Here is a 13,784-nt window from a genome sequence, read left to right as displayed (position 1 = left end):
TGGGGGGGGAGTGCTTCCCTCCCAGCATTCGTGGCCCTTGTCGTCAGCACCCCTCTCCCGCTGTCCGCCTGCATTGTGGGTGAGTGGGAGTGGCTTTTAAGAGCATCTTGAGTGCCATCCCTGCAGGCTTGGTGGTGGCTGTGGTCAAGAGGTTTTTAAGTTGCTCTCCAGACTCATTTGAGGAAAGGATCAGCTGGGTCTTTCTGCGGGGCAGTGGTAGCAGAGGCGCCAGGCGCCAGGATCACTTTAAACCCTGCTGAGTTCCTTTCTCAGCGCCAGGGCCAGATGCCTACCCAGTCCTGGGGGGCCCTTTGAGCCCCTAGCACATGCCCTCATGTCCACCTGTTTCCTTTCTCCCCAGAACGTGCTGGCTAAGGCCCTCTATGACAACGTGGCCGAGTCCCCGGATGAGCTCTCCTTCCGCAAGGGCGACATCATGACAGTGCTGGAGCGGGACACACAGGGCCTGGATGGCTGGTGGCTCTGCTCGCTGCATGGGCGCCAAGGCATCGTGCCTGGGAACCGCCTCAAGATCCTGGTGGGCATGTACGACAAGAAGCCAGCAGGACCTGGCCCCGGCCCACCCACCACCTCGGCCCAGCCCTCACCTGGCCTCCATACCCCGGCTGCCCAGTACACACCCATGCTGCCCACTACTTACCAGCCCCAGCCCGACAGCGTCTACCTGGTGCCTACCCCCAGCAAGACTCAGCAAGGCCTCTACCAGGCCCCCGGGTCCAACCCACAGTTCCAGTCTCCCCCTGCCAAGCAGGCATCCACGTTCTCCAAGCAGATGCCCCATCACCCGTTTCCCAACTCATCCCCAGACCTTTACCAGGTGCCCCCAGGGCCTGGCAGCCCCGCCCAGGACATTTATCAGGTGCCACCTTCTGCTGGGATAGGGCACGACATCTACCAGGTCCCCCCGTCCATGGATGCACGCAGCTGGGAGGGGACGAAGCCACCAGCAAAGGTAAGACTGCCCAGGCAGGGCTGGGAAGCCCATCATAGGTCTCACCCAGCCTGGGTTTCGGGGCCCAAGAGGGCCCAGCCCAGCATTCTGGGTTCTCTGGGGCTCCTGCAGTGGCTCCGAGCTTGGTCTGGGGCCAACGTGGGAGGTGAGTATTTGGGGAAGCTGTTGGTGTGCCTAGAGAAGTGAGGAGGCTGGAGCCACCCAGAGGGCTGCTCTCTGAGCTGACTGTGTACAAGGAGGTGGCCTGGGGGCAGAGGATGCACCCTGTCCAGCTCCCAGAGGTGTGGCAGAGTATCTGCATGCCAGGTGGGCTGCAGGGCCTGAGCAGCAGGCTGGGGACAGCCCCCCAGGGTCTGGTGTCCACAGGGGCCTGGATGCTCTCCCCAGGATGGAGGATTTTTAATAGGAGCGACCTGGTAAATTCTGCGCAAGGGTGGAGGCGATGGGGGAGCCGTGCGATGTTTCTTTCTCACTCTGGTTTGCAGGACTGCCCACGGTGGGCCCCCAGCTCCTCCTTTCTTGCCGCTCCTCCCTCCTCAGCTCTGGGATCGTGTCTTTTGGGCCATGTGAGCTCTGGCACTCGGGAGGAGAAGGGACAGGCAGAGGCCAGTTGCTTTGAGCTCAGGGGCTCGCCAGGTCCTCTGGGTTGGGGCTGGAGCACATCTTCTTGCCACCCTGACTCCCTGGGTACCCTGCCTTTCTCCTCTCTGGGGTGGGGAAGCGACGCCTACCTGTATGTCCCTCCAAATCACTCTGCTGGTGGCAAGAAGGAAGGACAGAAGATGGAGACCAGGCTCTGCTTGCTGCCTTGGCCTGAGTGAGAAGCATACCTTGTTCACTTTTCGCCTGTGCTTCCCCATGCCCAGGTCCCTTCAGGAGTTGGGGGTTTTGTGGGGCCCAGAAGTAAAGGAGGTATCCACGGACCTGGGAGACAGAATTGTCCTCCAGTTCTCCTGCATCCTGTATGTCTGCTCTTCCCTCGCAGAACCCCCAGAAAGACCCAGAGAAACCCAGCCATATGACAGTGCCCTCCGCAGGGCACTGTGCCCTGGAGGTCCTGGTGGGAGAGACCAGTGAGCCCAGTAGCTGTCCTTTAGGAGAAGCCACTGGCTCTGCTGGGATCAGCTCCCTGGGGCCTAGGCCCACTTCATGTTTTTGTCACATCTAGTCCAGAACTCCCTGGATCTAGACGTCCAGCTGGGCAGTGGGGCAGAGTGCAGTGTCACCCTGTCCCGCCCCCCGGGGCAGACTGTGGCACCCAGAAGACCTGGCCGGAGTTCACTGGTGAGGCCTTATGGACACTGATCCCAGAGCTTGGCCACCAAGGCACCCTGGGTCATTGGGGTCCCCCTTTCTGCTCTCCCTGCCCCTTCAGCTGTGTGGCCAGTGGCAGAGTGGTGGCAGAAGCGTGCCATGCTAGATGTGAGAGAGCCCAGACTGGGGCCACTCCCAAGATGGCTTGTAGGAGGAACAGAGCCCTGCTCGGGGCGCATCTGTCCAGAGCCTGGCTAGTGAGCCCCAGGACAGGCCATCGCCCATTCCTCCCGATGCATACATACACACCCATGTGCAGACACTCACACAGACGCTTGCTTACAGCTCCCAGTGAGTTACAGCGAGACACAGCTTACAGACACGCACTCCCCGTCCAGGTACACCCTCAGAGTCCACGCTCTGTGCTGAGCCTGGTCAGCCATGCCCGTCCTGGTGCATCTGGGAGGCTGGGGCAGGCAGAGCACCAGGAAGCAGCCTCGAGGTCCTCAGACTCGAGCCTGTGTTTTGGCTGTGGATTCTGCTTCCCTCAAGTGCCAAGGCCTTGCTCCCAGACTGCTCTGGACTCACCTGGCTGGCCCTCTTTGCCCGGGCCTACCCTGGCGCTGCCCAGGGCCTGTGTCCCTGAGAGCCCTGTGGCTGGCAGGCCAGGAAGGAGAGCCCTGGGCCCCGGGGTTCAGCTGTCCTGTCTCTGTCCTGGGCAGGCTTGATTGCACATGCTTTTGTTTCACGATCCTGACCGCATGCTTGTTTGTTAGCGCAAATGCGTAACGTATGGAAAGGCCTAGAGATGAGGTTCCCCAGTCAGGAGGTAATTGCCAGGAAATTTTTGCATATTTTGTCTAGCATTTTCTCTGTTTGTCTTGCACAGATTTATATACATACGTTTGCTTTTTGAGGTTGTAAATCCAGCATTACTTATCAAAAGAATTTTCTTGGGCTAGTAAAAGTTCTCCCTCAGTCCTACTGAAGGCTGCCCCAGTTTGCTGCGTTACCCCCTCCCAGGGGGATGGGTTCTAGGTGGTTTCTGATTGCTCGTTCTGAATACAAACAGCCTGGCATTGACCATCTGGGTGCATGCATCTGTGCCCACATTTTGAGGTTGTGCTTTCCTAAGTCACCTCCTCCCCTTTAGAAGTCTGGGAAACTGAGCCTCCTGGTCCAAGGGTAGAGGAGGCCCCACCAGGACTTGGGGAGGGGAAGTCATGAGGCAGCTGGCCAGGAGGCATCCGACATCTGGTGCAGAGTGGCCTGCATCGCTGGGATAGTGGTCCAGGCCACACCCTGGCACCATGACCCTTGGGGTGCTTTAAGAAGCTGAGGGCAGAGGGAGGTGGGGCCATCAGAGGGGGTGGTGTTTCATGAGGTCACTCTTTGAGGAGCGCCTCTGGGTCAGGGGCTGCAGCTGTGCCTAAGGGGACAACTGGCGCTTGCTCAGGCGCCTGAGGAGACACAGCTGAACTAGGTCTTCCTTCTGAATTCCACCCCCCACAGAGAGGTACCCAGGAGCTTCATCTCCTCCCTAGGCTCCTGGGGGGGAGCCCAGGAGTTTGGGAGGGGACCCGTGTTTAAATGGGTCCGTGAGAGCTTAGATGGTCATGTACGCTGTCCCACAGCACTCCTGCATCAGTCCACTTCTCAGAGGAGGAGATTGCCAGAGGCCTCCCCACCCAGCCTGTGGCCATGTCCCTTTTGCGTCAGCGGGAGGCCAGCCAGCTGGAGAGCTGCTTGGAGGTGGTCAGGTGTGGACAGAATGCTGGAGCCAGAACTGAGGCGCGGGAGGCCCCCACTCTCTGCCTTCTCATGGATCTTAGGAGGCTCTACGTCGATGCCCTGATGGGACCCCGCGCTCCCTGGCACTGTGTGTCTGTCAGGTGGGCGGAGGGGCTTGGGTGTTTCCTCTGCCTCTGTCTGCCGCCCCCTCTGCACACGGACTGTGTCCCCCAGCACCAGGGGCTTCCGGACCCTCCTCATGGGGCCTCAGGTGTAGAGCAGGGCAGGGTGGCCTGTGATTAGCAGCTCAGCAACTCTCTGGAGAATTGGCTGGTGGATGCCTTGCCTTTTTTCCTAACAAAAACATTGACTCGCCAGTGTGACTGCTTAGTGTCAGCCTCAGCTGCAGGAGCGGCAGCAACGCCAGACTGCCCTTAGCCTGGCCGGAGGTCCAGCCCCAGGGCCCTTCCTCCCATCTTCCTGCCCGCTCCTCTCCTGTGCATGAGGGTCGGATGGGCACTGCGGAGGCCAGTGCACACTCCTCTTCATTGGGCCGGTCCCCTCCTTCCTCCAGAATCCCGGGCCTGGAGAAGCCTCGTGCCTGTTCCCCAGGCCCGCCAACCTGCCACGTCCCCCCTGCACCCCCTCAGCCCCGCCTGCCCTGCTCTTGGCAGGTTCCAGTGTCTAAAAATAGCTCTGGAGGAGACTCAAGTCTGGGGCTGCATAGGGAGATGAGTCTGGAGAGGGCCGCCAACTCCACTCCAGACACGCGGGGCCGGTGTGGGGAGGGGCGGGGAACACCCCGTGGAGCCTCTGGCCAGCCGGGCTCTCTGAGATTGCTTGTCAGTAAACCCCTCCTGCCAGGGGTGCCCCAAGAGGCCTGGTGTCACGGGTTCATCTGCCACGCTGCCCCAGAAGGCTGCCCCAGGGATACATTAGCAGGAGGCTCTGCCAAGTTCTGGGCTGGTCAGAAAAGTGCTGCTGGCGTCCTTCTTCGGGGGGTGGACTCTGCTGCCTCTGCGGTGCCAGCGCTGCGCCCGCAGCCGCCCTCTGTGGTACAGAAGGAACAGAGCTAGCTGAGCTGTGCTTGGCGGGGGCTGGACATGGACGCTGGACTCTGGTTCTGGGGGGAGCGGTGCCTGCATGGATGTGTGTGGGGAGGGTCTGAGTCAACCCTGCCCCAGATGTCCCCTTTGATTAAGGAACAAAGGCCTTTCTGTCAGGAGAAGAACTGAGCCTGGAGCCTTGTGGAGGAGGCGTGCCCTGGCTAGTTCCTGCTCGTCCCCCCACGCCTCTCCCCAAGGACTGCCCCTTCCAGAGGACACGCCCCCACATGACCTCCTCTCCTGCCCTGGACCATATCCTCTTGCAAGGCATGCCCCTTCTCACAGGCCAGGTGCTGGCTCTCTGGTACTGGAGTGAAGGCTGTGAGCAGGCCCCAGCAGACGCCAGCCCTTTCTCTGCGTGGTGAGGCTCTGCCACTGCAGCTCTGAGCCCTGGAGCCTTGCCAGGGGAGAGAAAGGGACTGGCCTCCTTTCTGGACAGAAGTCCCCCCACTCAGGCCTTATACTTTTGTGGGAATGGTGGTCTGAGTCCCTGTGGGTGTAATACAGTGGGGAGAAGGGTTCTTGGTTCTAGTCTTTTCCAGCCTTCCTCCCCCCTCCCCGTACCTACATTTGACTTTCCAAACCAATCCAGTTCCTCCAGCTGCCCCAGAACTGATCCTGAGTTTTGGGAGTCCTTGTTCGCTCTGTCCTCTGGGGTCTCCTCAAAATGTGCGTGGGGGATGAGGAGGAAAGGGGTGTCGCTTGCTGCTCTGCCAGGCCACCACCTCCTTCGAGGCCCTGGGTCCTGAATGAGGGAATCTCCTGCATGTCTCCTCTGTGTCTGGCCTGAAGCCAACACGGCCTGGCACTAGCACTTCCATCTGTCCTAGACCCTGAGGGTGGCTGCTGGTTCCTGCAGCCCCTGGCTTGGCAGGCCCTTCTGCAGAGAGCGTAGCTGGGAGGTGTCATCAGACAGCCGTCCTCCAGTCAAGGGTGGCTGCTTTCCCTGCTTGTCTCCCTTGTCTAGAACCCTCCAGGTCATCCTGAAGTAGAGACCGCTTCTGTTTCTGCGTGAGAATAGATAAACAGGCCTGGGCACCTGGTTCCCTGTGCGCTGCCTATCCTGGAGGAAAGGGCAGAGAATCCAAAGGGATGAGGACTGATGCCTCTGAACCCCACCCTGGGGAGGCCCCCCTTTGTGTGCCTCCCCCTCCTCATGGTGGGGGGTCTCCCTAGGCCTGAGGATGTGTCCTGGAGGCTGGCTTCCTGAGCCGGTGGTGACCGACAGCTGTCTGTCCCCAGGTGGTGGTGCCCACCCGCGTGGGGCAAGGCTATGTGTTTGAGCCCTCCCAGCCAGAACAGGACGAGTATGACATCCCACGCCATCTGCTGGCCTCTGGGCCCCAGGACATCTATGATGTGCCCCCTGTTCGGGGGCTGCTTCCCAGCCAGTATGGCCAGGAGGTAAGTATTGGGGCAATAAAGGGGTAGTGGGGAGCCTCTGTCCCACCCTGGGTCAGGGAGATGACCTTTCTTGGCCCTGGCCAGAGCAGTTCTGGGTGGGCGCGGTGTGGTTTCTGTTCTGTCCATCTTCCCAGGTGGCCCTGGCACCTGTGTCACTGCACCGTTCCTACCTTCAGGTATATGATACACCCCCTATGGCTGTCAAAGGTCCCAACGGCCGGGACCCATCACTGGACGTGTATGACGTGCCTCCCAGTGTGGAGAAGGGCCTGCCGCCATCCAACCACCATGCGGTGAGCTGTCAGGAATGCTGGGCCTCGGGAGCTTATCTGTGTACAGGTTCTGGGAGGGGCCGAGTTTGTGCACTGGGGTGGGTCCATCTCTGCAGGGCTGGACCCCACTCTCTGATCTCGAAACCCACCTTTCTCTTAAGCCTCAGCGTCCTCATTGGTAAAATGGCCCCTAACAGATTCACAGAATATCAGCAAGGTGACCGCAGAATTTGTCATTCAAACCAGAACACTTTGAAAGCAAAAGGGGGACAACCCGTAATTATGGGTGTGTCATGCACATACCGGACTGTCCTGGGTGAGCTGGGACATCATCACCCTGAACGTGTCGTGAAGATGGCCTAGCCACGTACCCGCCACGTAGTAGGGAACACGGGGTGGTGGTGGTGGTTCCAGAACTAATCTCTCACTGAGTGTTTGTGGTTATGCAGTTAGGCGAACTCACTTGTAATCCTCACAACAAACCTGTCATGAGTGAGTTCTGTTTTACAGATGAGCAGAAAGGGACAGAGAAGTTGAGTCACCTGCCTAGGCCACAGCTAGTAAGCAGTAGGGCCAGGATTTTGTGGTTGGATCATCTGGGTCCAGAGTTGAACTCATAACCATAACCTGCATGGATAAGAGCTGTGAGGGATGTGTGTACCTGGGTGTGTGTGTGTGTGTGTGTGTGTGTGTGTGTGTGTGTGTGTGTGTGTGTAGGAGGGATTGAAGGGGAAGGGGAGGGAGAGAGAGAGAGTGTGTGAGTGAGCGCGCATGCATATGGTTCTGTCCCTAGGCTCCCTCCTAGCCGGGCAGATGGGCAGGCAGCCTTACCTATCCCTTGGCCCTCCAGGTGTACGATATTCCTCCATCGGTGAGCAAGGATGTGCCTGATGGTCCACTGATGCGTGAGGAGACATATGACGTGCCCCCAGCCTTTGCCAAAGCCAAGCCCTTTGACCCAACCCGCCACCCACTGGTCCTTGCTGCACCCCCTCCAGACTCCCCACCAACTGAGGATGTGTATGACGTGCCGCCCCCTGCCCCTGACCTCTATGATGTGCCCCCTGGCTTGCGGCGGCCTGGCCCCAGCACCCTCTACGACGTGCCCCGGGAGCGGGCTCTTCCTCCTGAGGTGGCTGATGGCAGCATAGCCGACGACGGTGTGTACTCGGTGCCCCCCCCAGCTGAGCGAGAGGCCCCGGCTGATGCCAAGCGCCTGTCTGCCTCTAGCACGGGTAGCACGCGCAGCAGCCAGTCGGCATCCTCGCTGGAGGCTGCAGTACCAGGCCGGGAGCCCCTGGATATGGAGGTGGCCATGGAGGCCCTGTCACGGCTGCAGCAAGGTGTGAGCGCCACTGTTGCCCACCTCCTGGACCTGGTGGGCAGTGCCACCACGAGTGGGGCCTGGCGCAGCAACCCCGAGCCTCAGGAGCCTCCGGCACAGGACCTGCGGACTGCGGTGGCTGCCGTCCAGGGGGCTGTACATGAGCTGCTGGAGTTTGCCCGCAGCGCTGTGGGCAATGCCGCCCACACTTCCGACCGTACACTACATGCCAAGCTCAGCTGGCAGCTGCAGAAGATGGAGGACGTGTACCAGACTCTGGTGGCCCATGGTCAGGCTCTTGACAGTAGAGGCCCAGGGGCCACTGCAGAAGACCTGGACCGCCTGGTGGCCTGCTCACGGGCTGTGCCCGAGGATGCAAAGCAGCTAGGCTCTTTCTTGCATGGCAATGCCTCGTTGCTCTTCAGACGGACCAAGGCCCCTGTCCCGGGGCCTGAGGGGGGTGGCCCACTGCACCCCAACCCCGCCGACAAGGCCAGCAGCATCCAGTCCCGGCCCCTGCCCTCACCCCCCAAGTTCACCTCCCAGGACTCACCAGATGGGCAGTACGAGAACAGTGAGGGGGGCTGGATGGAGGATTACGACTACGTCCATTTGCAGGTGGGTGCCTGCCTTGCCAGATTTTGGGCCCTTCGGGCAACCCTCCAGTCGTCTCTGGGCTTTGGCTGTCACTCCTATTGTGGGCACCCTGATAGACCCCCCCACAGGGGGCTCCTGTGGCTAAAGGAGGACTTGGCCCCCAGTGGGCTCTTGCTCTCCTCTCCTCTCACTTTGATCTTTCGGGCCTGATGGCGAAGCCCAGTCCTCACTCCTCAGGCCCTCAGCGGGTGGCGCTGTTCTGTTGGGGGAGATAGATTCTGAGCTACAGAGACATGGTGTCAGACTTGGGGGAAGAAAGAAAGCAAAGTTAGGGGAAGGTGGGGTGGGGCCAGAGCCACAGGTGCCAAAGCCCAGTGACTGCACCAGGGAGGCGCCCACTGGGGCAGGCATTGGTGGCCAGGCCCTGTATACTGAGGGGAGGTGCTCGGATGTGATTCCTGGCATGGGAGGCTGGGCAGGATGGCCATGGCCACATGAGTGTGCCCTGCCCCTTCCTGGGGTGGCAGGAGGTGAAAGAGGTGGGGAAAACAGCTTCCTGCTCCCACCCTGGTCCTGCTGGCCACATGGTGGCCTGGTGTGTGGTGTGCAGTGCCACCTGGTGGCCAGTCACTTTGCACTGCACCCACCGGGCCTTGGAGCTCCAGCTTAGCCCTGTCCTTGTGTCCTCCAGGGGAAGGAAGAGTTTGAGAAAACCCAGAAGGAGCTGCTGGAAAAGGGCAACATCATGCGGCAGGGGAAGGGCCAGCTGGAACTGCAGCAGGTGAGGATGCTCAGGTTCACAGGCTGCGTGAGAGCCAGTCATCTCAGAACCTGTCCCAGAGCTGAGCCGCCCAGGTCCTTTCTTGCTCTGTCTTGTGATATCTCCATGTATGTGTTGGGTCTGTGTTTAAATTGTTACCAGAGCAATCATGGTAGGCATTTACTTATTTTTTTTTAATTTTTTTTAAAGGTTTTATTTTATTTATACAAGAGCCGGGGTACAGGCCAGATGCACAGGAGGGTGAGAGGATTCACCAGAGACAGAGTGGGGAGTAGAACAGGCAGACTGACGAAATACACTGCTGAGGGGAGCAGTGGGTGAGACAGGAGAGGTCTGCTGTGCCATGTGGGTTGCTCCGAGGCCGGCGGGGATCATACCGGCACTGCAGAGACTGCAGACAGCTTCACAGCACTGTGCTCAACCGCCTGCGCCACCAGGGAGGCCCCATGGTAGACATTTATAGAGCACATACAGAGGTGTAATAAAGCAGAAAAGAAGCCACCACAGAGGCTTAGGCACTGTGAGCTGGGCGGCTCTCCAGCCCCGCTCCTGCCTCTGGAGCGCCCTCTTGTGTTTGCAGTGATGCCTGTGAGGTCATGATGGCTTGTGTCGCAAGCACTTCCCATGGCATTTAACATTTTTCAGAAGTTGTCTTTAACGCCATATAATGTCTTTGAATGTTTGTTGTTTTGCATATTTTATTTTATTATTTATTTATTTATTTATGCATACAAGACCTGGGGTGTAGGCCAGAGGTGGGGTGTGAGAGGATTCATCAGAGACATAGTAGGGAGCAGAACACACAGACTGATTGAAATCCACTGCTGTGGGGAGCAGTGGGCAAAACAGGAGAGGTCTGCTGCACCATGTGGGTACCTCCCTAGCTGGCCGGGGATGGAACTCATGCCACAGTGGCTGGTAGTAGCTTGATAGCGCTGAGACTTTAATCCCTGCACCACCAGGGAAACCCTGTTTGCCATATTTTAAATAATACTGCTGTGCAGACATACGGTTTTCTTCATATTTTGGATCATTTCCTGAGAGGAATAGGCTGTGTAGAAAAAAAGACAAGGAAGTTTTATTCTGATTAAAAATAATTTAAAAATAAAAATTTAAACTAGCACACAATACAGAAATATCAGCCATAAAGTTTCTCTCATCTGCAGATCTGTCAATGTGCAGTTTTTCTTTTTTCCTTTTCTTTTTTTTTTTTAAAGATTTATTTATGCATACAAGAACTGGGGTACAGGCCAGAGGTGTGGGGGTGAGAAGATACATCAGAGACAGAGCGGGAAACAGAACAGGCAGATCTACTGAAATACACTGCTGAGGGGAGCAGCGGGCAAGTCAGGAGAGGTCTGCTGCACCATGTGGGTAGCTCCCTGGCCAGGAATCGAACTTGTGCTGCAGTGGCTGCAGATAGCTTCATAGATTGTGTCTTAACCCCTTGTGCCACCAGGGAGGCCCCCAGTGTACAGTTTTCTTAAGACTAGTTTGCAGAATTTTAGCAGTGGTTGTTTCTGGACACCTGGGGTTCCTGGTGAGGGTTATCTTTTTTTCCTTTGGGGTATTTTGATCTTTTTTACAAGAATACGTGTTAAGGAGAAGTTTTTTTGTTTGTTTGTTTTTGTTTTTAAAAAAAACTCTTTTGTTTTTAAAAAAAACTCTTCAGAGAGTACAGAGAAGTCCTGGTTACCCTTCACCCCATTTTCCCCAAACTTCCATCCACTGGCGAGTACCCCCAAACTGAGACTGACCTCCTTCACCCTGCAGCTGCTTACTTGTTCATTTCTTTGATTTTGTCATCTCAAAAATGTGACAAAAATGTGCATGGAATCCTACTGTTGTTCTCAGTCTCCAGGAGACTGGTCAGGGCATCTGTCTGTTCACACAAGAGGGTGGAGGTGGCCCCTCTTTCTAAAGGGCCCCCTCTTTCCCTTAACTCTGTGGCTGTGGTGTTTACTCTGCTTTCCCTCCGCCTCAGCTGAAGCAGTTTGAGCGGCTGGAGCAGGAAGTGTCACGGCCCATAGACCACGACCTGGCCAACTGGACGCAGGCCCAGCCGCTGGCCCCAGGGCGGACGGGAGGGCTGGGGCCCTCTGACCGGCAGCTGCTGCTCTTCTACCTGGAGCAGTGCGAGGCCAACCTGACCACGCTGACCAACGCAGTGGAGGCCTTCTTCACTGCCGTGTCCACCAACCAGCCGCCCAAGATCTTCGTGGCTCACAGCAAGTTCGTCATCCTCAGTGCCCACAAGCTGGTGTTCATCGGGGACACACTGTCGCGTCAGGCCAAGGCGGCTGACGTGCGCAACCAGGTGACCCACTACAGCAACCTGCTTTGTGACCTCCTGCGTGGCATTGTGGCCACCACCAAGGCTGCCGCCCTACAGTACCCTTCGGCCACTGCCGCCCAGGACATGATGGACAGGGTCAAGGAGCTGGGCCACAGCACCCAGCAGTTCCGCCGTGTCCTGGGCCAGCTGGCAGCTGCCTGAGAGCAGACGACCACAGGGATGGAGGGCAGAGGGAGCAGGGCAGTGATGGTCCGAGCTGTCCCAAGAAAGTCACTGCGCGTGGCTGTGGGCACATGCAGCCTGCAGCTCCACCCGGGCCCAGTGCCCAAGACTGACCAGGGATTTGTATATATTTATGATGGACCAGGAAGCAGGGCTGGGTCCTGGAGCTGAGGCCACGGGACGGGCTGGTGGTCCGCCCTTAGCTGGCCGGGGAGGGCCCCAACATGGGGCTAGGTCAGGGGTGCCCAGGTACCTCGACCTTGGGCTGACCCACTAGGGTGCTGTGTCCCCTCCAGTAGAGCAAACGCAGCTGTGGTGTGTTCCTTCTCTGCACCTGGAGAAAACCCTAAAGAACTATTTTTCATTATTGATTTTCCAATCACTTGACTAATAGTCTACATTTAAATAAAATTTGAAAAATGAAGAGCGGTCTGCTGCGGTGTGGTGGGCAAGAGGACCGTCTCTGGGAAGCCTGTTGTGTCCTCACCTGTAGTGCTGCCAGGAAGGAGTGATAAATCGAGGTTAAGGTTGGGAGGGAATAAGAGATGTCCCCTGACACCCTATTGCCAGTCAGCCTCACCTGACCCCACAGTGGGCAGCGGTGACCACTCAGTACTAACAGGGAGTCCCGTGGAAGAAGGGGCTGAAGCAGGCCTGGGGAGGGGGGCGTGTGCAGCCTCACCTCTGCTGCATCATCCCTTCTGGCCTAGCCAGCTTGCCTCAGACTCCCCCTCACTTGCAGGGACATATGCAGGGCCAGGAGCCCGGGACCGCATCCTCCCCATTGGCAACCTTGGACAGGCTGCTTAGCTTGGGGTGGGTGGCAGAGACCCTGCAGCCTGGGACACGGTGGCTGGAGCATGGGACAGGGCATACATAAGTGGATGTCCCGGGGGGCCAGGGTGACGAGCTGGCACCTCCAGGCCTCGTCCCTGGAATGAGAACTCTGGCTGCTGTACCATCACCCAGTTCAGTAGCACCCTTAGGTGCCCTAGGGGAGGAGCCTGGGACTAGGAAGCTGGTTCTAGGGGACCCTCATATCAGTAGCTCCCCAACATGCTGTGTTTCCAAAGGGCAGTGTCCATCCTCTGAGCCCTGAGTTTGCAGCAGGGACAGCTGGAGCCAGGAGGCTGCCTGGGTCCAGAGGTTGGAGGAATCCTGACCTCCCATCCTTCAACCCCTGCTTCTGCATGGATGGCGGAGACGCCAAGACAAGGGAGCATGTGAAGTGCCTGCGGGACTTCCTGGGGGACGGGGGGAGCCTGGCAGAGGTGTCCAGGGTGGCCCAGAGGGGGCAGCCGTGGGCTGGGGACAGGTATGAGAAGGAAGGGGATTTGGCCCCGTGAGGTGCCGTTAGTTGAGGGGAGTCAGCAGAAGGAGGCCTTGGAGCCTCGTGTGCCCTGCTTCCTGCGGCAGGCGGGCGAGGCTTCACTTGGGCTGCCTGAGTCTCGCACTTGCGAAAGCTACTGCCAGAGAGGAGGAAGCGGAAGACCACCTTCAGAAACGCCACGGTGAGGTTCAGAAGGTGGGGTGGGGTCTATCCTGGGGGGCCCCTGTTAAATTCCCCTTGCCTACCACACTGCCTTGCCATCCCTTCCCTATCAGAGTTCTTAGACTGAGAAGCTCCTGGTTCCAGCATGACCTGGGAGATCAGGAGCTTCCCGGGAACCACAGGGGTGTGGAGCCCACAGCGGGCTCACCCTCTAGCACACTGTGGGGTGGACGGTGAGGCCCCCACAGCCTAGGGGGCAGGGGTTTGGGGGAGGCCTAGTTGACTGCCTATCCCAGGCCTATCCCAGGCGTCGCCATTTCTCTTTGCACCCC

At 58.4% G+C, this 13,784-nt stretch overlaps 1 protein-coding gene across 1 annotated transcript in view; it reads left to right on the top strand.

Annotated features, from left to right (window-relative positions):
• The window catches only part of BCAR1 (BCAR1 scaffold protein, Cas family member), a gene marked incomplete at both ends in the record, with an annotated part of 31,276 nt that extends 19,337 nt beyond the window's left edge, over positions 1-11,939 (top strand). The window contains 6 exon segments of the mRNA XM_084257010.1: positions 362-973; positions 6,307-6,468; positions 6,645-6,761; positions 7,591-8,682; positions 9,353-9,442; positions 11,427-11,939. Of these exon segments, the coding sequence (XP_084113136.1) occupies positions 362-973; positions 6,307-6,468; positions 6,645-6,761; positions 7,591-8,682; positions 9,353-9,442; positions 11,427-11,939 (2,586 nt within the window).
• Between the last annotated feature and the right edge of the window lie 1,845 nt (positions 11,940-13,784).

Source organism: Talpa europaea, assembly GCF_964194135.1.
Source record: "Talpa europaea genome assembly, chromosome: 16".
NCBI lineage: Eukaryota > Metazoa > Chordata > Mammalia > Eulipotyphla > Talpidae > Talpa > Talpa europaea.
This window is presented reverse-complemented; position numbering and strand designations above follow the sequence as displayed.